Source organism: Grammomys surdaster, unplaced genomic scaffold (assembly GCF_004785775.1).
Source record: "Grammomys surdaster isolate TR1022 unplaced genomic scaffold, NIH_TR_1.0 126059, whole genome shotgun sequence".
NCBI lineage: Eukaryota > Metazoa > Chordata > Mammalia > Rodentia > Muridae > Grammomys > Grammomys surdaster.
The window spans coordinates 3801381-3828079 of NW_021620869.1; the positions used below are offsets into that span (position 1 = coordinate 3801381).

The following is a 26699-nucleotide window of genomic DNA, read 5'->3' on the forward strand; positions in this document are numbered from 1 at the left end:
TGTGTGTGTGTGTGTGTGTGTGTGTGTGTGTGTGTGTGTGTGATTATGGGGTGGCTTCAGACATACCTTGGATGGAATTATCTGATAAAGCCAGGAGCCACTGGTTGCATGAGTTTTGTGCATGTCCTTTTCCTAAAGTTTCTAGTGAGAGTCCAGGAAAATTGCAGATATGTAAGTGCAGAGGGAGGAAGGCTTTGAGCAGGTAACTGTGCTGGAATTCTGCTCCTCTGTTGGTAAGAGGCTTCAACCAAACTCCTGGGGAAAGGGCTCCTCTTTCTCCTCACATCTCCATAATTTCCCTTTCTATCCTATCTCAGGAGGAATAGGAAGTGAGAACTTTTTAAAAGTTTTTTTTTTTTTTTTTTTTTTGCGGGGGGTGGCAAATGGAGACAGGATCTTCTTATGTAGTAGCCCTTGGCTGGCCCGGAGCTCATATGTAAGTCTTGCCTTAACTCATTGAGATCCACGTGCCTTTGCTTCCCAGGTGCTGGGGAAACACACGACCACACATGGCAAGATTATTTTTGTATTTATTTAAAGTGTGTGTGTGTGTGTGCATGCTGGGAGCATCGTGTGTGTGCAGGTGCCCTCAGAGGACAGAAGAGGGATTAGATAGCCTGGACCTGAACTGCCAGGCAGTGGTGAGCTGGGTGCTGGGTGCTGGGAACTGAACTCTGCTCCACCGTGCATCTTCTCTCCAGCCCAAGCAGTTAGTATTTTAATGGAACAGTATCCGTTTGGAAAGATGAAAAGGTTTGGGGTTGATTAAACTGTGTTTACTTATAGTCATAATAATAAATTCAAAGTGGCTAAACTATAAAGTTAAGATGGCTAATTTTATATTTTATCAATTTTTTTTCCAAGACAAGATCTCACTATGAAGCTCAGGGTGTTCCAGAACCCATTGTGGAGACCAGGCTAGCCTCCAGCACACAGAGATCATCCGCCTGCCTCTGCCTTCCAAGTGCTGGGACTAAAGGCGTGAGCCACTCTCCATCCTCAGCACAATTTGGTTTTTGTTGTTTTGTTTTTAAAGAGATTGTGGACTGTATGGCTTTTTGTGTACTTTTTTTGTTGTTGTTTGACTTAAGGTGAGAGAAAGAAAGAAAGGAAAAAGAAAAGGGGAGGGAGGGAGAGAGAGAACATGAAGTTGGGTGACTGGGAGGGGATCTGGGAAGAGTTGGGGGAAGGGAAAATAAGATAAAAATACATTGTATGAAAAAAATTAAATAAGAGATTTTGATCAGGAGGGTCTCACCTGAGTGAGGCTGTCAAAAGTTTCTGATGACTACAGCTTTAGCTGTGCCACCTTCCCTAGTCCCAGGGAGCCCAAGTCGCTGCCCTGTTTCTTCACAGCCTTTGCAAGGTAGTGACAGGGCTTGAGGAGAGCCTTCCTTCTATACCTTCAGGCTAGTCATCTGCCTCTACTGCTTCCCTGGGGAGGCCATCTGCTCTTGTAAAGAGTGAAGCAGCCCTTGGTTCATGAAGAGAAGGTGGTCTCCCATTCCCAAAGAACATGGTAACATCCTCAGTGCCCAGAGTAAGGCAAGTGGAAGGTCACATACACTGGCCCACAAGGGCAGGAGCCTGATCAGTGCTGAAGCTGTACCCAAGACCTGCAGCTAGCTGGGTCTCTCAAGGACTACCCAGCCCCACGTCTCTCCTTGAGATTTCTTCCAGGTTTTCTGAGCTTAAAAGACCTACCCAGAGTCGTGGCCTTTAAACCCAGCTCTCCAGAGGCATAGGGAGATGTATCTCCCAAGTTTGCGGCCAGCTTGGTGGACAGAGAGAGTTCTAGGACAGTTGAGGCTACACAGAGAAATCCTCTCTTAGAAAAAGAGAGAAAAGAAGAGAAGCCCTACCCAGGAAGGGGTCAGGACACCTCTTATCCCATTGCAAGTAGCTAGAGGCCCTTCACAACACACAGCAGGGACATAGGGTTACAAGGCTGAGTCCCCAGCTGCATGTAGGGTAGGATGCTGTCCCCTCCCAGACACACAGGTGTGCTGACCCTCCACAGCTCATGCAGCTGCCTCTGAGAACTGAGTTGCACACTAAGTCAATGGGGGTCTGAAATGGACATCTCTTCTGGTCCTGAGCCCTGGGCATTGTTGGGGGTACCTGTTCCAAGGCAAGCCTCATTCCCTCTTCTCCATCCTTGGTGGAAGCAGAAAGATTTTTAGGTTTCACCAGTGAGTCCTGAAGACTTGAGCTCAGCCCAGAATCATCTTTTCCAGCCCCAGCTCGATCCATAGATATTGCACCCAAGCCCCAGAGCCAACTTACGAAGCACTGGGAGGCAGAGTCCACATCCTGCTGGTGAACCCTAAATGGGGCAATTCCTCCACACATCAGTTCTTTCCCTGTGACTGTAGCTGGTGGTAAGTGGCCTTTCATTGAGGTGGTAATGACCTGAAATTCCATGTGTGCCATGTACCAATGGACACAAGAAAATCTTAGAACTAGATGGGTAGCCAGCCCCTGTGGATACTCCTGTTATAACACTCTATTCAAATGAAAATCACAGAGCTGGCTCCCTCAGTGCTAACAGCCCTGCACACCTGAAACAAGTAAACCAGACCTCCAACCCTCGGAGCTTAAGAGTTCACGTCCTGGGTTACAGAGTTGGCGGGAGCTGTCCCTACTACACCTTCCAGACTAGGTGTCCAGACAGCTTTGAGCCAGCTCGTCATTTTCACCTTTTTACCCGAGGGTATGACTGTGGACCTAACGTGATTGCTACAATGGAAGGAATCAATAATTTCAAGACACCAAACAAATTATCTGAAAAAAGGAAATCTGTATTATGTTCAACTCCATGTGCAAACATCCCTGCCTCTCCATTTATGCAGGAGCTTGGCTTTGGGACTGGGGTCAGCGTTTACCTAATGAAAAGATCTAGAGGTTGTCTCATTCTTCTTGGGCTGTGAAAAAGATAAATCTTTTATGTGATGGTCAATATTGAAGTGTGTATCAGAAGAGACTAACTGATCTAAATCACCCAAACATTACAGGGTATCGTGCTTTTACTGAAGCCAGTGATGGTAGTCTGTGCCTTGCTCTGGAGTATGGAGGTGAAAAGTCTCTGAATGACCTAATGAAGAGCGGAACAAAGACAGTGGAAGTCCTTTTCCTGCAGCTGTAATTCTGAGTTGCTTTGCACACGGCAAGAGGGCTAAATTATCTGCATCAAGAAAAGAAGCTACTTCATGGAGACAAAGTCTTCAAATGTTGTAATTAAAGGTGATTTTGAAACAATTAAAATCTGTGATGTAGGAGTCTCTCTGCCACTGGATGAAAATATGACTGTGACTGATCCTGAGGCCTGTTATATTGGCACTGAGCCATGGAAACCCAAGGAAGCCTTGGAGGAAAATGGCATTATTACTGACAAGGCAGATATGTTTGCTTTTGGCCTTACTCTGTGGGAAATGATGACTTTATGAATTCCACACATCAGTCTTCCAGATGATGATGATGAAGATGCAACCTTTGATGAGGGTGACTTCGATGATGAAGCATACTATGCAGCTCTGGGGACAAGGCCATCCATCAACATGGAAGAACTGGATGAATCCTACCAGAAGGTCACTGAACTCTTCTGTGTGTGTACTAATGAGGATCCTAAAGATCGCCCGTCTGCTGCACACATTGTTGAAGCTTTGGAACCAGATGGTCAGTGTTGTGGTGGTCTAAGCTTGAAGCATAGCTTGTATGGGAACTGTTAATTAGATGTGTTTAGTTAATATAACGTATAGTACCTAGACACTAGAAGTAGCTTATTTCAGGACCATTGTACAGTTACTATTTGCATAACTTTCTGACATGCTATTTCTTATATATGCACTTATTATACTGGATAGTCTATGAAGTTTAAAAAACTCCAGGTATCTAGATGCTGCCTCGGATTTAACACTAGAGACCCCTGTCTAAGATGACTTAGAAAAGGGACTGTTGCTTTGTTAAAGATCTATTTAGATATTCTTGCTTCTTTAATGAGTTACTAAAATTTTCACTATATATGGTACACAGTTAATCTGTCTGCTCATGGTGTCCACTCTTTATCAGCCCATGTGCCCTGGAGTTGAGAAGAGCATGGTTCAGAAGCATAGCTCCTGGGGTGTTTCAGACCCTAGTTACTGTCTTGCCTCTCTCCACATCTTAGCGTCTAACTTACTGTATTTTTACTGACTGTATCCTAAGTCTTTTAATGTTAATGTAAGAATAAACAAATAAAAGACAGTGTTAGTTCCAGGCCAAAAAAAAAAAAAAGAGTTCACGTCCTGATAAGTGGATCATATGGTCCCAGCCTTTCAAAGCTAGAAACCCAAAGCTATGGGTACCCAAATCACAGCAACCCTGTGCCTTCAAAGGTGGCAGCCCTGCAGCCAGTGTCACAACCTTCAAAGGTGGCAGCTCTGCAGCCAGTGTCACAGCTCCAAAGCTGATCCTCTGCTACCTGAATCAAAGGCTCAATGCTCACGACTTTATTGAAGAGCCAAGAACTGGCAACTCCTGGACAGAGAAAAATTCTCACTCTCTCTGCCCTTGCCTGTAGTACTGTTTCAATGTGAAGAAAAGATAAGCAAACGCCAGGAATGTGGACATACACATACAGCTTACTGTAAAATTCACCTTTTCCAGAGAGACATCCAGTAGCTGCCCCTTCTGGTGACAAGGCTTTGGGCCCCAGCATAGAAGTTCTTCAAATCAGTCAGTGAGTCCAAAACCTCTCCCTCCTTATTTCCCTTCCTACTCCTCCCTCCTCCCTTCTTTCTGATGGTCTAGGGTTCATGGCAAATCTCCTGCCTCAGTCTCTCAAGTGCTGAGATTACAGGTATGAACCACCACACCTAGCTTAAACATTTTCACTTAATATTTAAATCCTTTAAATGATTTACCTTCAAAAGCCAAAATCTGTGCACAGCTAGAGACACTGAAACATGGCTCTCTCTTGCCCGTGCCCACTCCAGAGTGGGCACTACTGTCCTCTTACACATTTCCTTTCCTTTTAAAAAAATTTTTTTTATTTATCTGTTTGTATATGCCACGTTTGTATATGCAGTACCCAAGGACGCCAGAAGAGGCATCGGTTCCCTTGGAGTAGCAGGTGGTTGTGAGTCCCCCCCCCCCCCATATGGGTGCTTGGGAACCAAACTCTTGAAAGCAGCAAACACTCTTCTCCACTAAGCCATGTCTCCGCCCCAGTCTGAGTCTCTCTAATTCCCACGTTTCCATTGCTGGGAAAGCTTGCTTTGCACTGACTGTCACTGAAACCCCTTCCTGCAGTGAAGAATCCTGGCCTCACCTGAATGGAGTCTACACAAGCTCCTTGGGCAGAGACGACACACCTGTGTGGGCATGGTGCTTCCTGTGCACTGGTACTGAGAGAGACTTAAAGCTGAAGCAATCTCAGCCTGGAGTGGAAGAGGACCAGAAGAACGCTAACTCAAAACGGTGGAGGATCCAATGTCCGCTCAGGAACCTAGTCCCCACTGAGGGGCTCCAGAACACAGAACTGCAGTTTCCCAAGGGTAAGCCTGGACTCCAGCTCCTTGGCAGTATGGACTCTTCCCCCATGGTGTGCTTCCTCATTGCCAGGTGACCTTGCCCTCCCAGAAAATTTGGTTTCTGTCAGTTGGACTCACAAACCTAGTAATGATTGTAATGATCCCTTAGGGCCAGCCTCTGCCCCTTAGCCAGACATTAGAGGCCCTTCATTAGGGAAACCTAGCTACCCCTCTCCCCACTCCTCCTCCTTATACACACACAGACATGACTTCATTGCATCCTCACACACTCCCAAGAACTGTTTCTCCAGTTCACCAGGTATCCCATCTGACCAACAGGACCCTGGGCTCCCAGCCCTGCTCCACCCACGTGGTCCTAGGTGTTTATCTCTCCTCACCCCACCTCGCAGCTGCCCCAGAAGCTATCTCATGCAGACACTCCCTTCCCCTGCTGGGATGAGTGTGTCTTTCTCGTGAGAACTTGCCTGGGCTTATGGAGACAAGTGGATCAATGCCACTCAACAGCCAGAGCCAAGAAGATCCAGAAAAGCAGGGACCATCAAAGTGGAGCACTGTCCCTGGGAACCTGTGGATCAGAGCAGAGTGTTGCAGAGAGGCCTCAAGGAGAACTGGCCCCCGTGAGTGCAAGCCAAATATGCAAAGAATCTTTGCGAATGTCAGTGAAGATCCCCAGACTGGAGTCACCTGGAGCAGGGTAGATCCCTAGTATAGTTTATTCCCAAAAAACACAGATATTAAGAGACCTCGACTCCAGTCTGTGGTGCTATTGCAAGTTGGTGGGTCCCTCAGGAGGTGGAGCCTAATGGCAGAAAATGGGGTGACTGGGAGAGTGCCATCAGACCATGCGACTGTGGGACCCAGCCCTTCTCGTTTGTTTACTCTCTGGGCATGCAGTGAGTGCTTTTGCTCTGTCACATGCTCCCATAAAGTGTCATCTTCCCAGCAGCTCAAAAGCTGTGACAGTGCTCTGTGGCCTCACCCAGCTCCTCACGTTTCAGCCCACGCCCACACTTCCCAGAAAGCAATACTCTTGATTCCCCTTCTGGGCCAAATTCAGTTGAATCCCCTACCAGGACAAAGGGGTGTAGGAAAGGCTCCCCAAAAGGACCTGGAAGACAAGCAAAGTCAAAGAAGTCACAAAACTGCTCTTAGCTGTGATAGTCAAAAGCACTGTTTGGGGGACTTTTTCTTTCAGAAGTTAATTATTCTCATGCTTAGAATTTATTTCTTCATAGGACACAAGCCAAAGGACAAAAGCCCAAAGGTGGGCTGTTCCAGAAGCCAAGGCTCCTGCAGAGGCCACACTGGGGTCAGAATCAATGGCACTACCTTGGGCAGGGAACCAGCAGAATGCTATTTCTGAAACATAAAGGTTCAGAACACCCTGTGCTGCAATTAATAAATAGCATTGTTGGTAGACAGGAACAAAGCCTGCCTTCACTTCTTGATTTGGTGGCCCGTTTGGTGAAGCACTTAGGAACAGGCTCAGCCAACATACACACATAATGGCTTTAATTACATCCTGTGAATTTATTTTTCCAGAGAGAAATATTTCTGAGGGGAAATGTCCATAAAAGCAGCTTTAGCAGAGTGTGATTGTGTGTGTGTTTCCTATAGGAAATCTGTTTAGTTTAAATCCCAGCTCGAGGGCACAAAGACCAGAGCAAGCCTGCTGACAGCCCATAGCAGGTGGTGTGGTGGTCTGGGGCTGCCCTGCCCTTTGCCCTCTGAGATCTAGACTTGGTTCTGCACCCAGTAATTCTGATTTGTTCTTAGGGGAATGAAGGGGCAATGTTTTTATGGCTGCATGCTGGGCACTGTCCTCCTCCAAACCGAGACCTCTTCTGTTAGTAGACAAGGACAGGTTTGAGATGGAGTCCCATTTTCTTAGTTTTACATGGAGTCACAGCATCAACTATTGTCCAGCGACCCATAACCACTGAAACCCCCTGAAGGCTGGCTACCTCCCAAACTGTTGTTCTATAGTAACCTTTGACCTATCAATGTGACATTAACATTATATTAATATATCAACATTAGTATTAAGTTATATTAACATGTCTTCTTTGTATGCCACTTTTCTTCTGTTACATAACCAATACCAACACCGCAATGGCTATGAACCATTCTTTCTAATGTCTTGTATCTTTGGTTCTCCAGGTTCTGGGATGGGCCTAACATCCAACTCACTCAATCCAGACAGACAGATGCTGAACCTGAGTGCATGGAGGGAATTCTTAAAACAAAATGAAGTTGCCTCCAGTTCCCTCAGTCACAGTATATACCTACTTTTGAGGGCTGAGGAGACGGCTCCGTGGGTAGGGTGCCTGCTGTACAGGCATGAAGAGCTGAGTTTAGGTCTCCAGCACCCACAAAAAAAGCCAGGCACAGCCACACAGAACGGCGACCTCAGTGCTGGGGAACGGGAAGGGGCAAAGACAGGAGAATCACACCTTGGTGGCCAGCCAGCCAGCCTAGCTGGAAAAGAAAAAAAGATGAGTTCCAGGTTCTGTGAGACTCTGTCTTAAGAGGTATGGAACACCCAACATCCTTCTCTGGTCTCTGCAAACAGGCAGAGGCACATGTACACACATGTATATACCACATAGGCACGCATACCACACATAAGTAAATGACTGTGTTCATGTCCTTACAAGAATATAAAATTACTATAAAATTGTGGCCTTGGTAGATATATACACTCCTTGTCTTCCCCTTTACTATATGTTTACATTTTTTAGATGTATTTTATGTGTATGAGTGTTTTCCTATATGCATGTATACAAGTGTGTGCCCAAGGAGTTCAGAAGAAGAGCATAGAGCCCCTGGAACAGATGCTTGTGAATCACCCAAGTCCTCTGCAGGAAAGGCAGATGTTCTTAACCATAGCCATCTTTCCAGCCCTTGTCACTGACCACTGAGCCATCTCTCCAGCCCTTGTCATGAGTTCAATGCTTCAATTATCTATACAAAATTTGCTCTTTCTGACACAGAGTACTTCTTATGTCACAGTGGGAGAAAAAAATCAAGATACAGTAAGAAAAGAGATATCCTGAAGCTATGATTTAGTTTCCTGAATTAGGTAGCTGACTGGTCCTAGGAATGGGAACTGCTAGAATGCAGTTTACAGCGTAAAAAGAACTTCTTAACCTCTGTGGTAATACTTGTTTTCAATAAACAGGGAGCAAAGCCCTCTGTTAGGGGCTGTCATATCACATTAGAGACAGATTGGGCACACACACAACAGGCCAGAGGACAGACAGGGCAGTAATCACAAACCACAGACAGAGGAAGGCACAAGGAGGCAGTGGAGAATTCGAGTTTGGGCTCAATCCTGGCCAAGAAAGTAGCAAACAAGCAGGGTCCAGAGGTGAGTAGAGCCACACCCATTCTTTCTCTGCCACACCCATTCTTTCTCCAAGCTTCCTTGCTCTGTAGACTTTGTAACCTTCTTATGGCTAAGGAGTCCGAGTATTTAAATGGCAAGATGGATGCCTTGGTGGATTTAAAAATAAAAATAAGGGATAAAGAGGCCTTGAGTTTTACAGGGAGAGCTCTCTTGAGGGGAGCCTGCTGCAGCGAGCTCTATGTGAGTGCTCTCATGGGCTGGGAAGCAGCAGCTGTAAGGCTCCTGAAGAAATGCTCCTGTGACAGCAGTGCAGGCTTCAGGGCCTATGTTGGGGGGGTTTATAGGAAGTTTCAAAATTACTTGGACCAGCGTAATGCTTAAACCCCATAGCTTAAGCATTTTTCTGTTTGCTTGGTTGGCTTATTTGTGCACATCAAAAACAGTGAACTTGGCTGGTCCGGGCAGTTTGGGAGGCCAAGTTAGTTGGGCTCAGAGTCCTTTGCCGACACTGACTAGATGCCTGCCTGCAGAACTCTGGCACTGAGTCACAGGAGGGAAGGCGCCTCTGTTCTCAGGAGTTTACTAAGTGCTGTACAGCTGATCACTGAAAGGACAAAGGAGTGACTATCAAAATGTCAAGTCTGAGAGCTCGCCCTGAGCTTCTTTACACCACGTGTCTGGGTGTGTGTGATGCAGGCACACATGAGGAAGTCAACACCACCTTGGCTCTCAGTCCTCACCTTCCACCCAATCTGAGGCAGGCTCGTGTTGTGTGCTACGGCACAGACTAAGCTAGCTGGTCCAGTTCCTGGGGGTTCTCCTGTCTCTGCCTCCCATCTTGCTGTAGCAGCTCTGTGACTGCATATGAGTGTGTGCTACCACATCTGGTTGTTTTATGTGTGTTCTGGGGATTCCCACTCAGATGCTCACACTTGCACAGTGAACATTTTACCTACTGGGCCCTCTCTCTCATACACGCACTCTGCCCCCCAACCCGCCCACCACGACACATTTCTTCTAAGCACAGATTAATGTCAGCTGAATCCTTACGGTCAAATCCTTAAAGTGTGACTCCACATCGCTAGGAAACTTATAAACCACAGCCAGGAGACAACTAGGGGAAACTTATAAACCACAGCCAGGAGACAACTAGGAATCCAGCTTCTGTACGCTCTCAAAATATCAAAGAAGATCAGGGCTTAATTTGTATATCCCAAGATGCTGAGACAGGCACATGTACAGCCCTTCAGAAACTTCACAATCTTTAACCTCTGGCAAAGGATGGGCAGGCTCATGAGATGTCAATTACTACAAGAGAAGCAACATGTCACAGTATGAGCAAAAAGCAATTTCCCCTGTATGCATCTGAAAAATTAAAAATCCAAAAGCTTACTTTTTTTCCATATCAACTAAATTTGACAGTCCATACACTTATAGGAAAAATAGGTGATTATTTTAATGATTTATGTATAAAAGAAAAATAAAACTTTATGATACAATCTGATAGACTACAGCATATAAAATTTTACTCACATACAATGTATGTAATTTTCTCAACATAAAAATTCTATTCATATATACAAATTCATAAAAGGATATATATACACATATGTATATATATATTAACTTGGTATATGTGGGGTCCACTTAGGGCTATGGCTAAGTCATTTAATTTAGTGGAAAACAGATCATGAACATACAAAAGGCTGGTTGACAAGAATCCTTCCCTCCCCCTAAACTAGTTAGAAGCATCTCTTTGGCAGGGTGGTGTGGTGTGCTTCAGACAGCAGAGACTAAGGGGCTGAAGGGCATCTCCACACTGTCCAGGCCCCCAGTTGAGAACTGGGTTGCTGCCTTCAACTGACTGAAAAACCCTGGCTGTGCCACATATGCTAAGCCTTTAGGCACAAAAAGGTGCTAAGGTAGTCTCCACACATCCCAGGGTTCGACGTAGTGTATATAAGTACCCAGAAATGTAAGGACCACCTCAGACCTTATGCCAATAAGAACATCTCCAAATACAGTGAGATCCTTTAGACAATAATTCAAGACCTTAATGCATATTTACAGTAGGTGAAAACTGAATATAAACCATTTTTTAAAAAACAACTTTGCTTATAAAAGGATCTTTAAAAAAGGAAAACAAACACAAATTGTAAATTGGTGTACTCTCTTCCTCTCAGTGCTCCTCACTCCCCACTCCAGGACCATGCCTTCATGCGACAATGTCCTCTTAAGGAGGCCTGGCGGACTGCTTATCCATCAGGAGTAAGCTGGAGGCTGTTAGAGGCTGCAGAAAGCAGCGCAGGTTCCCATTACACAGTACCCATAAAGGCTGGGCTAAATTCTTCTCAGCCTATGAGATTCAAGGGCTAGAAATGCAGACAGCAGGGCCACAGGGAGGCTGCAGAAAGTGCCTGTGCAGTAAGAGAGCAGCAACTCCACCCAGGTGACAGGCACCTTACAAGGACACGGGCTGACATGACACCCTTCAGGTAGAAATGAAAATGGCAATTTAACCACTTCAGGCCTCATTCTATTTATAAAATACCCACCAAAAATACACAGTTGTCCTTTGCTTGGTGCCAGTATGAAGTCCTGGGAGACTCAAAAGCAGAAATAAAGTCCTGCTGTTTTCCCAGTAGGATGAGACAACTTACCTGCCAGAACACTAGGGTACAGGGTCAAACAGGCTGCAGCAGAAAATGTATTTGCCATAAAAATAAAGAACTAAGCCATCCCACAAAGGCAAGCTGGAGGCTATTTATAAGTAGTGAGTACCGCAGCCTTTTAATAAGTTTAGTGCCTAAACCAAAAGCTCTGACCTGACTGGGTCAGGGCACAGCAGGCCATTTTCTCAGCAGTCTGGGGCTTAGTGGAGCGGTTCCTGCCCCTTGTCCATCATGAGGAAGGTGGCTCCATCTCTGCAGGGCTGGCCATTCACCTTCGTGATGACAGGTTGATACTATGCACCATTTTCTGGATCTTCTCCTCATTCTTCAGGATGTTGGCCTTCACTGCACAGATCTTGTCCTGCTGGTCTCTGATCTGTTGCTCTAGCTCAGACAGCTCAGCCTTCAGGGGCTCCACCGCACTGTCTGTGATGCTGGGGGAAGACAACCAGTGTCTCATCAGTTCTGTCTGTGCCTCTCACTCCAGCCCAAAGCCAGCATCAGCAAAGGACTGACTTCATTCCAAGAGAAAGGTTTAAGTGTCAGACCCCTAGAAATGGTACAACAGGCACGACTCACAGCTGGCAGGTCTAGACCATAATCCAGCCTGAGGTACTAATTCCTTTACTTCCTACAGAAGCAGGGACAGAACCCAGGGCTTCCCATGATAGGCAGGCACTCTACCAGAGCTGTTTCCCTAGCCCATGTGAGATTTACCTTAAAAAGCAAAGTGAAAAGGAGCTAGTATCTCCTCAGTGACAGGCTTAAAGTCCTTAAAGTACATACACAAAAGAGACCCAGGAGCAGCAAGGAAACGGACTGCCAAGGTCCCACAGACACTGGATACAGCCTAGACCAGCGCCTCCTTGCCAGGAGACACCCTCCTCTGCGTAAGGCTCACAGGGCTTAGACGGACTCCCTTGGCCAGGTCCCGGCTCATTTGTTCTCTTCACTGCTGGACTGAGCACTGGACCCAGCACAGAATATACTTCAAAATGGTGGAGTCGAACATTACCTCTCCCTTCAGGCTTTTAAAGCTTATAAATAGACCATTACTACAACACAAAGAGCCAGTTCCCACTCCAAAACACACACACACACACACACACACACACACACACACTTCGTTGCATGAGAGCAGGAGCAGGTTTACAAGGGAGGTATCTCAGGCTAACTCAGTACATGCTGCATCAGTATCAGAATTATTGATGATTTCTTACATTCCATCATGTGGCATATTTTAAAATGTACAGGGCTGCCAGGCGGTGGTGGCGCACACCTTTAATCCCAGCACTTGGGAGGCAGAGGCAGGCGGATTTCTGAGTTCGAGAGTTCGAGGCCAGCCTGGTCTACAGAGTGAGTCCAGGACAGCCAGGGCTACACAGAAAAACCCTGTCTCAAAAAACCAAACCAAAAAAAAAAAGTACAGGGCTTTTTAATATGAAAGACTAGTAAGAAAGAGCCCCCAACTAGTTGTCCAATAAAAAAATTGGTCCATCCTAAAACCATATACACACAACAAAAGCGGACTTAGGAGGTGCATTTATATATTTATATTTTTGTGCATACACATAAATATACGTACATGTGTGTAAGAATGATAATAAAAAAGATGCTATCAACTTGAGGGGTTGGAGGGAGGAAGAGTAACAGGAAAAGGGATTTAATTCTACTATAAAATTATTTTGAAAAACTGGAAAAAAAAAAGTGTAATTTCAGCTGGGTACGCTGGTACACGCCTTTAATCACACTGCTCACAAGAGAGTTGATCTCTGTGAGGTCAAGGCCAATCTGCTCTACAAAGTGAATACCAGGCTAGCCAGGCTAAACTTGGAGATCTTGTCTCAAAAAACAAAACATCAAAAGGAAGGGAGGGAGGGAAGAGAGAAGGGAAGAGTAGACCCAACTATAACTCAGCTCTTCTGTAACATGGGCTTACAGATACATCGTTCAGTCAAATCACATGTTCTGAAGAAAAAAAGCCTACAAATTAAAAGTCACATGCTTCTACAAACACATGGTACTTCTCTAATAATCCTGTCTCCAGGGTCTATTCTATTCCTTTCCGTTACAGTTCATCAGTATCTCATTCAGGTCCCCCACCCCTCCCTTTCTGAATCCCCAGCCCTCCCAACCCCCCTTCCACAGCCCCCACCTCTGCTCCTTGCTCAGGGCTTCAGCATGCTGCCTGTTCTCACTGTGCCACAGCTGCAGCTCATTCTGCATGGCATCGACATCCTCCTGGATGTAGTCCATGATCTTTCCCAGGGGAAGTGCACTCTTACACAGGGTCTGGATGGACACGCGGAGTTTCTCTATCTCCTTGGAAACGATGTCCTTCTCCTTCTTCCATGCTGACTCAAAGATCAGTGATCTCTCCTTTGGATATGGCAGAGAGGACCAACTAGACAAGTTAGAGACAGCACCCCAAGCAGGTCCCACGGAAGGGAAACTTAATGAACTTATCAGAAATGACAATGTTTACTCTGCAGAGCCCTTCGAAAGGAGCTGAGATGACAAAGGAAATATTGGCAAATCATACACTGCATAAAGACATGTGCAGTAAACAGAATTCAGAGAGAACACGAAAGCTCAGTAGCAGCAAGCAGACAAACCAGAAGAGGGACAAGAGACACAGAGACACGTCACTGAAGGTGACATTCTGATGGCAGTGAGCTCGTAGAAGTGTGTCCAAGAGCACCAGCGGCCCTAAGTACAATTTAGACAGCAACACCTGGTACCAGGCAGGAGAAACCAGGTCGACAGTAATCGCTGGTGAGACAGTTTGGGATATCTTTAAAGACTATTTGAGGATGTCTTTAAAGAGGATCTCAGTGCTATAGCTTAAGTCTAAAAACATCTGCTGAAGGCTTCAATGACTGGGTAACCAAGGTTCTCACCTCATCCTCCCGAACTTCCCAGCTGAAGGACTGTTTACAATGTGGGCCTAACTGGAGAGGAAGCCTCATCTCTCGGTCACTGGGAGCTGCCTTTGAGGGTGCACCTGCCCGACCTCTGCTCCTCAGCTGCATGGGTTAGCAGCTGTGTTCTGCTGTCAATACACCCTCGCCACCATGATGCTCGGCCTCACCAAAGCCCAGAGCAACAGAGTTGACTAAGCACGAATAGAAACACCATAAGCTGTGAGCCAAAACACAACTTTTTCCCTTCAAGCTGTTTTCCTTAGGTTTTCTGTCACAGTGACAGAAAACTGACTAACGCACACACAATCCAGCAAATGAGCATTCAAGCATTTACTTAGAAAAAAATTGAAACTTACATTCACACAAAAATCTACACATAACTGTTGAGATCTTATTCAAACTAGTCACAAGCTATATGTGATGGCATATGCTTCGTAACTCTAACACCTGGCAGGCAGAATCAGGAGGATCAGAAGTTAAAGATTACCCTCAACTACAGACCCAGTTGGAGGCCCACTTGACATCTGTCTCAATAGAAATAAAAATAAAGGAAAAGGTATCAAAATAGCCACAAGCTAGAATTAACCTAGACATGTCAAATAAACTGAGGTATCTGTATACCATGGAAGACTACTCAGTACCAAACACAGAATCACCTGGACAACAGAAGTACAGAAGTAGCACACTAGTGATGACCGGGAGCAAAAGGTAGGAGAAAGAGGCTATGTTTAAAAGGGGGAACTGGGAAGGATCTGATGATAGGAACATTCTGGATCTTAACTATACTAGTGTCAATAACTCTAGTGTAGAGGTTACCCCCAGAGGCAATCGAGGAAGGGTTTCAAGCACATCTCCAGTGCTTCTCCACAGCTCAGAGGGATCCACAATTACCTCAAAATAAAATGCTTTTGTTAAACATGGAAAAGCTAGGCATAATAGTGTCTTATCCAGAGTTAGAAATGGAGACAAGCAGGTGGGGTTTCCCACATGTAGTCACAGCACCACTACCTAGAAGAAAGCAGAGTGCCGAGCATGATACACACTACCAAGATGTTGGGGTGACATAGCAAACTGGGGCCTGCACAGTGGCCTGAAGCAGGGTTCCAGAGGGAGAACAGAATGTTTGTAGGGTCTCCAGAAGAAACACACCACAGACTGCTTGAGCCCAGGGAGGGATGAGGGCCGGGAAGCAGGGAGTGTCATCGGTGGGACACAGGAAACACAATAAGGACTTTGGTTTGATCCTGACCTATAACAGCAACAGAAGGCATGTAAGCATCAACGACAGCGACTTACATCTGCATTTAAAAGTCATTCAGCTCAGACTTGAGCATAGAGGTCTTAGTGACCATTTCCCATAATGCAATGGGAAGGAAGAGGAATGAGTATAAAGCACATGTCGGTCTTTGGTTGGTAGGTCCATATTTTGTTTTGTTCTGAGATGAGGTCTCAACTGGCCTCAAACTTGCTTATGTACCCAAGGGTGACCTTGAACTCCCAATCCTTGTGTTTCCACCTCCTGAGTGCTGGGTCAACAGGAGTGCACCCAGCATAGCTTAGGAGAATTTGGTCATGATTTTTTAAGTAGAAGTCTTTCACTGCATCATTGAAACTGCACAGACCAGTCTCACACTCTGGGATCCTGTTTCAGCAACTGGATCTCACAGGCAGCCTCTGTGCCAGTCCTCAGAGACACAGGTACCATCCACTCCCGCCCCCGCCCACACAACCTTGCTTTTTAACTACTACGACTTGTGAATGAAACAATGTCAGTATCACTTTCAAGAGGCACCAACTGAGCTCTCCCTGCCGTGGACATACAACCCACTGCAGCTGTGCTCACCTGAGCCCTGCACATGCATTATTTTTGAGGCCCATTCCCCGCCCCTGAATGACTACGCTGACAAGGAAAGAACGCACAGGTCACACACACTAAGACCATGTTCTGCACTTAAGAACAAAAAGTTATCACCTTAAAAAACAACCTCAAATTCCCTCAAACTAACAGACCTCCTCTTTAAGCTTTTGTGAAGGAAACAAATCGCAACAACAACAACAACTACTACTATTACTACTATATTATCATTGCTATTAAGGAAATTGAGGAAACAGCAATAAGTATGTCCCCTCTGCCCCCTCCCCAGGGAATGTGAATAGAAAAATGTTTCTAAGTAATCAACTCAAAGAATATAAGAACCACAGATAAACTGAGCCAAAACTAAACTAAAACCAAACAAAATAAAAACAAAACCAACAACAAGAACAAAATAAAAAACAAAACAACTTGTGTCTGGGACTGAGCATCATCAGAAGACCATGCTCTAGAGTGTTCCCTGAGAGTTGAGACATGGCTGGTGACACCACACCACCTAGCGGCCAAGTAAGAATCTGTGGAGCAACCCCCATCACCAAAGAAACCAAAATACCTCTCAATAGGGTAAACAGGACTCACTGCAGACTATTTGCCTTAATTAAAACATGAGAAGACTATGTATGTCATTAAGAGGCGTTTGAAGATACAGCAGGTGGAAAGTAACTGAGGAAATAAAGAAATAAACAAAGGAAACTAATACAATCTGAATGGAAATTACCAGGCTTTCGCTTAGTTTTATACTGTTTATTTTGTTATTTGTTTTGTTGTTGTTGTTTATTTGCTTGTTATTTTTTAACAAGCTCTCACTGTGTAGCCCTGGCTGCTCCAGAATTCACTCTCTAGATCAAGCTGGCCTTCAATTCACAGAGATCTTGGCTAAGCTACCAGACTTTTCAGACTTACAAGGAATAAATGTAGAAAATACAATCTCCCTGCAGGGGCTGCAAGTATCAGCCCAAGACTCAGGAACAGCAGAGACAGCACAGAGAATGGGGGAAGAGGGAAGAAGAGTGCTGGAATGGCATTTCTAGACATACACAAACACAATTGCTTAAAGCAAGGAAATACACAACGGTGTCCACAATCAGACAGCTGAGGGTGAGGCAGATGGCTTCAGGTATGAGAAAGAACAACATGACCGCCTTACAGCAGGTACAACTGACATCAGACACACTGTGCTGTGTGCAGAAAAAGCTAAAGTCTGTATCATAAAAGAGGATTTTTAAAACAACTTTTAAAATTAAAAATAGGACTTCCTTAGGATTAAAAAAGAAAAGTCAGGCAAGTGACAGACGGCAAAGATATTTACAGAATAAGATACAAGGCTTGATCCCAAGATATATATCATGTATGCAACCTCAATATAGACAAACATTGTATACAGTATATACATTGTATCCTAGAAAGCACAACCAATAACAAGACACAAAAGGAAAGGGTGATACCAGGCAACCACACCAGCAAGCTCAAACCCAAAAGCTCTGAGGAGGGAAAGGTTGTTCCCAAACATACCATCCAATAGTCACTTCTCCATCACTGTGACAAAACGCCAGGACCAGGAAGGTAATTTATTTGGGCTTAAAGGTCCAGGGTTAGCACCCATGATGTTGTGAAGGCACGGCAGCAGGAGGAGGAAGCCGCCTTCACATCTTGAACCACCAAGCAGGAAGCAAAACCAGCAAACTACCAATGGTGTCTTTTAAACTCCCAATGCTTGGCTCCAATAACATACTTCCTCTGACAAACACACACCTCCTAAACCTCCCACAAACAGTGCCAACAACTGAGGACCAAGTGCTCAAATGTCATATCTGACAAGGGACATTCTCACTGAAACCACCACAGCCACTAAAAGTCATTCACTATGTTTCAATGTTCCATCCTCCTACTGAGTATGACTTAGCCCTTCTTTTGTAGAAGTCTCATGTGTTTGTTTCTGGCTGATGGCAGACAGGACCTACATCATAACAGGTTTTTTTTTGTTTGTTTGGTTTTTGTTTGTTTGTTTGTTTGTTTTTGTGGGTTTTTTTGTATCAGTAAGAAAGGCCCTAAGAGCAAGACACACAGAACTCACAATAAGATTCAGGCCTACAAACTCCCAGGGTCAACAGTCAGCCTGTCCATTCTGCACAGCAGCTACTGCAACAGCCGCTGCCCACACGGCACCTGGGTAGCCGGGAGCAGGACCCACGGACAGAGCTGCAAGCTCTCTACACCTCAGCTATGAAGGGGAACGGCACTGAAGCATCTGAACAGAGTTGCTGATTTTAAATCAATGAACACTTTAACATCTAAAGGATTTTTCAAACAACCATGTCAGGCCTGCTCCTTACCTTCTCACCAGGCTTGGAAGACTGCTGCAATTTCTCATAATCCTTCTTTGTCTCCAAGATCTTTTTCACAAGCCCACCTGTTAAAAATCAGTAGGTTTCAGCTAAGGCTTATTATCTGCCCCAAGAAGCTACTCATTACTCTTGGATCTCATCTCAAGATGAGAGAAATTCTGAATTCTCAGCCTTTTTCTCTTTCTATATCAAAATGCCTTCCTCTTGATGATAAGACAAACCATAGTGCCACCTGCTGCTGGCAGAGGCTTGTCTCAGTGTCACGGATAGGAGTTTTTCAAATAAACAGGTTTTCTGCTAAAAAGAAATGTGGATTAACACCCCAGAATGTAAGTACTAACAGCACGGAGCGATTATACTGGTTTCACAGTGCTGATGCCTCTTTTAGATTGGGCAAGAATACTACATTTCTTTTAGAATTCTCCATAGTGTAAATAGCTTATAAAAAATCATTTTCTTAAAAATACAATGCTTTATAATGCTATGTAGGCTGTTGGGGGTGGCGTTATCAAAAGTGTGACCAAGCTGTGAGCTACAACAATGACCAGTGTAGCATGATGCACCCAGGGGTGTTACAGTGACACCAATGTTATACAGGCAATCAGCCACTTTCTGATTTAATTTGAGACCATTCCACAGAAAGAAAGTCAAACATAGTACTGTACATCTGACCCCAGAATTTATGTTTGGGGAGCCCACCAGCCCCAGGAGCAAACTTCTACGAAATGGACACAGCATCAAACTACCTCCTACATCTGCATCCCAGTATACACAGGTTAGTGCTGCCCTAAGATCTCAACAGACAAGAGTCTTTGTTCAGCCACAAGTGAGACATCTACACTGCACCCCTCACCTGCCCTCCAAGGCTTAGGACCGTTAGGAGAAGAGGGGTGAAAACAACTGTAAAATAGGGAGGAATGGAGAGACAGTGTCAGAATGTCAGTCAGCATAACACTAACATGAGCTGCCCTCGTTCATGAGCCCTCACCCATAACTAAGGAGCTGTGGACAGTCGATGGCTTTGGAGGAAGGACAGACACATTTCTTAAGGGTACGGCTCATGCTAGGTGAATCATGCCCCAGAGGATGGCCCTAGTCTATACCCAGGAGGATATAGGCAGCACAACTGAAGTGGATAGGTCTTTTGTTTTTAAAAAAAGATGCAAAATTGAAAAGAAGTGAAGAGAAAGTGGGTGGATCTGGGAGGTGCAAAGGAAGAGGAGTAGGAGGGGATAAATGCGATCAAAATATATTCATGAAATTCTCAAAGAATAAAATTTTATACTTAAAAGTGTCCTCTACACAAACATGCCTCAAGGAGACTGAGTGAATTAATTATAACATAGTTACATGGTGTACAACATGATACTATGAAGAGAGGCCAAGACTGCCTCTGTGCTGGAATGTAAGCCAGCAGACTATCAAATTCACACACACACACACACACACACACATTTCTTTTTCAGAGCTGAGGAACGAACCCAGGGCCTTGTGCTTGCTATGCAAGTGCTCTACCACTGAGCTAAATCCCCAACCCCACACACACACATTTTAAATGGAATCATTACCCATATATCTGCCTGCACTATCAGAGAGAGGAATATAGAATTTAGGGAGAAAGAACAAGGGAGAAGTCTCATACCTCAGTACTGGGTGGGGTGGTGTACACATATAATCTCAACATTCATAAGACAGAAGCAAGAGAATGGTCAAAAGGGGACTCCACAGTGAAGTCTAGGCCAGCCAGAGCCACACAATGGGACCCTGCCTCAAACAACAAAACAAAGCAAAGCTACCTCTTAATGTAGCTGGCTGTGTACATTTAACCTTAAAGCTACAGGAATATTTACATGAATAAAAACCAAAACTGAGCCCTCTCTTGGTCCTTTTGGCTGGGGCAGACACCTAGCAGGTCTGCTCCCATGAAGACACCATATCCTGAACCTTCCTAGAGCCACTGCACTCGGAGCAGCTGAGGAACCACTGCACTCGGAGCAACAGGATTTCAGGATCCCAGAGGCAGCCTGAGTCCCAGGAGCTCTTCCACCCAGGACCTCAGGATCACAGGATCACAAGATCACAGAGACAACTGGACTCTGAGGAGTTTTGACACAAGCAAGATAACTGGAAAGACAGGCTCCAGTCAGAGACAGTGAGTGCAGGTAGCACTAGAGTTAACCAGATGGCGAAAGGCAAATGCAAGAATATAAGCAACAGAAACCAAAGTTACCTGGCATTATCAGAACCCAGTTCTCCCACCATAGCAAGTCCTGGACACCCTATCACACTGGAAAAGCAGGATTCAGATTTAAAATCACTTCTCATGAGGATGATAGAGGACTTTAAGAAGGACATAAACTCCCTTAAAGAAATACAGGAGAACACAGGTAAACAGGTAGAAAGAAGCCCTTAAAGAAGAAACACAAAAATTCCTTAAAGAACTGTAAGAAAACACAACCAAAGAGGTGAAGGAATTAAACAAAACAATCCAGGATCTACAAATGGAAGAACAAACAATAAAGAAATCTCAAATGGAGACTACCCTGGAGATAGAAAACCTAGGAAAGAAATCAGGAGTCATAGATCCAAGCATCATCAACAGAATACAAGAGATAGAAGAGAGAATCTCATGTGTAGAAGATACCATGGAAAACATTGACACAACTGTCAAAGAAAATGCAAAATGCAAAAAGCTTCTATCTAACCCAAAACATCCAGGAAATCCAGGACACAATGAGAAGACCAAACCAAAGGATAATAGGTATAGATGAGAGTGAAGATTCCCAACTTAAAGGGCCAGTAAATATCTTCAACAAAATTATAGAGGAAAACTTTCCTAACCTAAAGAGACGCCGATGAACATACACAAAGCCTACAGAACTCCACATAGACTAGACCAGAAAAGAAATTCCTCCTGTCACATAATAATCAAAACATCAAATGCACAAAACAAAGAAAAAATACTAAAAGCAGTAAGAGAAAAAAGTCAAGTAATATATAAAGGCAGACTTATAAGAATTACACCAGACTTCTCACCAGAGACTATAAACGCCAGAAGCTCCTGGACAGATATTATACAGACCCTAAGAGAACACAAATGCCAGCCCAGACTACTACACCCAGCAAAACTCTCAATCACTATAGATGGAGAAACCAAGATATTCAATGACAAAACCAAATTTACACAATATCTTCCCACAAATCCAGCCCTACAAAGGATAATAGATGGAAAACTCCAACACAAGGAAAGAAACTACAACATAGAAAAAGCAAGAAAGTTATCTTCCAACAACCCCGAAAGAGGATAACTACACAGGCCGGGCAGTGGTGGCGCATGCCTTTAGTCCCAGCACTTGGGAGGCAGAGGCAGGTGGATTTCTGAGGCCAGCCTGGTCTACAGAGTGAGTTCCAGGACAGCCAGGGCTACTCAGAGAAACCCTGTCTCGAAAAACCAAAAAAAAAAAAAAAAGAAGAAGAAGAAGAAGAAGATAGCTACACAAACATAATTACACCTTTAATAACTAAAATAACAGGAAGAAACAATCACTTTTCCTTAATATCTCTTAACATCAATGGACTCAATTCCCCAATAAAAAGACACAGACTATCAGACTGGATATGTAAACAGGACCCAGAATTTTGCTGCATACAGGAAACGGACTTCAGTGGCAAAGACAGACACTACCTCAGAGTAAAGGGCTGGAAAACATTTTTCCAAGCAAATGGTCCCAAGAAACGAGCTGGAGTAGCCATTCCAATTTTAAACAAAATCGACTTTCAACCAAGAGTTATCAAAACAGACAAAGAAGAACACTTCATACTCCGCAAAGGAAAAAAATCTACCAAGAAGAACTCTCAATTCTGAACATCTATGCTCCAAATGCAAGGGCACCCAGATTCATAAAAGAAACTTTACTAAAGCTCAAATCACACATTGCACCTCACACAATAATAGTGGGGGATTTCAACACCCCACTCTCAGCAATGGACAAATCATGGAAACAGAAACTAAACAGAGACACAGTGGAATTAACAGAAGTTATGAACCAAGTGGATTTAACAGATATCTATAGAACATTTCATCCTAAAACAAAAGAATATACCTTTTTCTCAGCACCTCATGGTACCTTCTCCAAAACAGACCATATAATTGGTCACAAAGCAGGCCTCAACAAATACAAAAATATTGAAATAAGCTCTTGCATCCTATCAGATCACCACAGACTAAGGCTGGTCGTCAATAATAACAAAAACAATGGAAAGCCCACATACACAGGGAAACTGAACAAAGCTCTACTCAATGATGACTTGATAAAGGAAGAAATAAAGAAAGAAATTAAAGACTTTTTAGAATTTAATGAAAATGAAGGCTCACCATACCAAAATTTATGGGACACAACAAAAGCAGTGCTAAGGGGGAAACTCATAGCTCTAAGTGTCTATAAAAAGAAACTGGAAAGAGCATACACTAGCAACTGGACAACACACCTGAAAGCTCTAGAACAAAAAGAAGCAAATACACCCAAGAGGAGTAGAAGGCAGGAAATAATCAAACTCAGGGCTGAAATCAACCAAGTAGAAACAAAAAGAACTATACAAAGTATCAACAAAACCAGGAGCTGGTTCTTTGAGAAAAATCAACAAGATAGATAAACCCTTAGACAGACTAACCAGAGGGCACAAAAACAGTATCCAAATTAAGAAAATTAGAACTGAAAAGGGAGACATAACAGAAACTGAGGAAATTCAAAAAAATCATCAGATCCTACTACAAAAGCCTATACTCAACAAAACCAGAAAATCAGGATGAAATGGACAATTTTCTAGACAGATACCAGGTACCAAAGTTAAGTCAGGAGCAGATAAACCATCTAAACAGCCCCATAACCCTTAAAGAAATAGCAGCAGTCATTAAAAGTCTCCTCACCAAAAAAAAAGCCCAGGACCAGAAGGTTTTAGTGCAGAATTCTATCAGACTTTTAAGGAAGACCTAATACCAATTCACTTCAAACTATTTTACAAAATAGAAACAGAAGGAACACTACCCAATTCATTCTATGAATCACACTCATACCTAAACCTCACAAAGACCCAACAAAGAAAGAGAACTTCAAACCAATCTCCCTTATGAATATCGATGCAAAAATACTCAATAAAATTCTTGCAAACCAAATCCAAGAACACATCAAAAGAATCATCCATCATGATCAAGTAGGTTTTATCCCAGGAATACAGGGATGGTTCAATATCTGGAAATCCATCAATGTAATCCATTATATAAACAAACTCAAAGACAAAAAACTACATGATTATCTCATTAGATGCAGAGAAACCATTTGACAAAATTCAACATCCCCTCACAGTAAAAGTCTTGGAAAGATCAGGAATTCAAGGCCCATACATAAACACAATAAAAGCAATATACAACAAACCAGTAGCCAACATCAAACTAAATGGGGAGAAACTTGAAGCAATCCCACTAAGATCAGGGACTAGACAAGGCTGCCCACTCTCTCCCTACCTATTCAATATAGTACTGGAAGTCCTAGCTAAAGCAATTAGACAACAAAAAGAAGTCAAAGGGACACAAATAGGAAAGAAATAAGTCAAAATATCACTATTTGCAGATGATATGATAGTATACTTAAATGACCCCAAAATTTCCACCAGAGAACTCCTAAACCGGATAAACAACTTCAGCAAAGTGGCTGGTTATAAAATTAACTCAAACAAATCAGTAGTCTTCCTCTACTCGAAAGATAAACAGGCTGAGAAAGAAATTAGGGAAATGACACCCTTCATAATAGTCACAAATAATATAAAATACCTTGGTGTGAATCTAACCAAGCAAGTGAAAGATCTGTATGACAAGAAGAACTTCAAGTCTCTGAAGAAAGAAATCAAAGAAGATCTCAGAAGATGGAAAGATCTCCCATGCTCATGGATTGGCAGGATTAATATAGTAAAAATGGCCATCTTGCCAAAAGCAATCTACAGAGTCAATGCAATCCCCATTAAAATCCCAACTCAATTCTTCACAGAGTTAGAAAGAACAATTCTCAAATTCATTGAGGATAACAAAAAACCCAGGATAGCAAAAATTATTCTCAACAATAAAAGAACTTCTGGAGGAATCACCATCCCTGACCTCAAGCTGTATTACAGAGCAATGGTGATAAAAAAAAAAAAAAAACAAAAAAAAACAAAAAAAAAAACCCTACATGGTATTGGTACAGAGACAGGCAGGAAGATCAATGGACTAGAATTGAAGACCCAGAAATGAACCCACACACCTATGGTCACTTGATCTTTGACAAAGGAGCTAAAACTGTCCAGTGGAAAATGAACAGCATTTTCAACAAATGGTGCTGGTTCAACTGGAGGACAACATGTAGAATGCAAATCAATCCATTCTTATCTCCTTGTACAAAGCTCAAGTCCAAGTGGATAAAGGACCTTCACATAAAACCAGATACACTGAAACTAATAGAAGACAAAGTGGAGAAGAGCCTCGAATACTTGGGCATAGGGGAAAAGTTCCTGAACAGAACACCAATGGCTTATGCTCTAAGATCAAGAATTGATAAATGGGACCTCATAAAATTGCAAAGTTTCTGTAAGGCAAAGGACACTGTCAATAGGACAAAATGGCAACTAACAGATTAGGAAAAGATCTTTACCAATCCTACATCTGATAGAGGGCTAATATCCAATATATACAAAGAACTCAAGAAATTAGACTTCAGAGAACCAAATAACCCTATTAAAAATGGGGTACAGAGCTAAACAAAGAATTCTCAACTGAGGAAACTCGAATGGCCAAGAAGCACCTAAAGAAGTATTTGACATCCTTAGTTATCAGGGAAATGCAAATCAAAACAACCCTGAGATTCTACCTCTCACTGGTCAGAGTGGCTAAGATAAAAACTCAGGTGATAGTAGATGCTGGCGAGGATGTGGAGAAAGTGGAACACTTCTCCATTGTTGGTGGGATTGCAAGATGGTGCAACCACTCTGGAAAACAGTCTGGCGTTTCCTCAGAAAATCGGACACAGCATTACCGGAGGACCCAGCTATACCACTCCTGGGCATATACCCAGAAGATGCTCCAACATATAACAAGGACATATGCTCCACTATGTTCATAGCTGTCTTATTTACAATAGCCAGAAGCTAGAAAGAACCCAGATGTCCTTCAACAGAGGAATGGATACAAAAAATGTGGTACATTTACACAGTGGAGTATTACTCAGCTATTAAAAACAATGAATTCAAGAAATTCTTAGGTAAATGGACGGAACTAGAAAATATCATCCTGAGTGAGGTAATCCAATCACAAAAGAACACACATGGTATTCACTCACTGATTATTGGATATTAGCTCAGAAGCTCGAAATACCCAAGATTCAACTCACAGACCACATGAAGCTAATGAAGAAGGAAGACCAAGTGTGGATGCTTCAGTCCTTCTTAGAAGGAGTAATAAAATACTCAAGGGAGCAAATATGGAGACAAAGTGTGGGACAGAAACTGAAAGAGGGGCCGTCTGGAGACCATTCCACCTGGGTATCCATCCCATGTGCAGTCACCAAAGGTAGACGCTGATGTGGATGTCAGGAAGTGTATGCTGACAGGAGCCTGATATAGCTGTCTCCTTAGAGGTCTGCCAGAGTTTGACATATTCAGAAGCAGATGCTCACAGCTAACTACTGAGCTGATCATGGGGTTCTCAATGGAGGAGTTGAAGAGAAGGAGCTGAAGGAGCTGAAAGGGTTTGTGGCCCCATGGGGGAGAGTAACAATACCAATCAACCAGAGCTCCCAGGGTGTAAACCACCAGCCTGGGAGCACATAGAGAGAAACCCATGGCTCCAGCTGTACATGTGGGGGAGGGTGGCCTTGTCGGGCATAAGTGGGAGAGGAGATCCTTCGTCCCATGAAGGCTGGACGATGAGTGTGGGGGAATTCGAGGCTGGGGAGGAGGGGGTGGGTGGGGTGGGTGGGGG

The 26699-nt window shown here is 43.8% G+C and overlaps 1 protein-coding gene and 1 pseudogene across 4 annotated transcripts in view; one reads left to right on the forward strand and one right to left on the reverse strand.

The window, feature by feature from the left end:
* The first annotated feature begins 2744 nt into the window (after nucleotides 1-2744).
* LOC114610755 lies at nucleotides 2745-5198 on the forward strand (annotated as a pseudogene).
* Nucleotides 5199-11643: 6445 nt separating this feature from the next.
* Traf3ip1 (TRAF3 interacting protein 1) overlaps nucleotides 11644-26699 on the reverse strand; it is a 41676-nt gene continuing 26620 nt past the window's right edge. For all 4 annotated transcript variants that reach the window (XM_028755414.1, XM_028755413.1, XM_028755412.1 and 1 more), the window contains 3 exons: nucleotides 18683-18759; nucleotides 13708-13931; nucleotides 11644-11986 (listed from right to left, as the gene is read on the reverse strand). In XM_028755414.1, coding sequence (XP_028611247.1) covers nucleotides 11821-11986; nucleotides 13708-13931; nucleotides 18683-18759 — 467 coding nt within the window. In that variant the 3' untranslated portion in view covers nucleotides 11644-11820. The remainder of the gene's footprint in view (nucleotides 11987-13707; nucleotides 13932-18682; nucleotides 18760-26699) is intronic.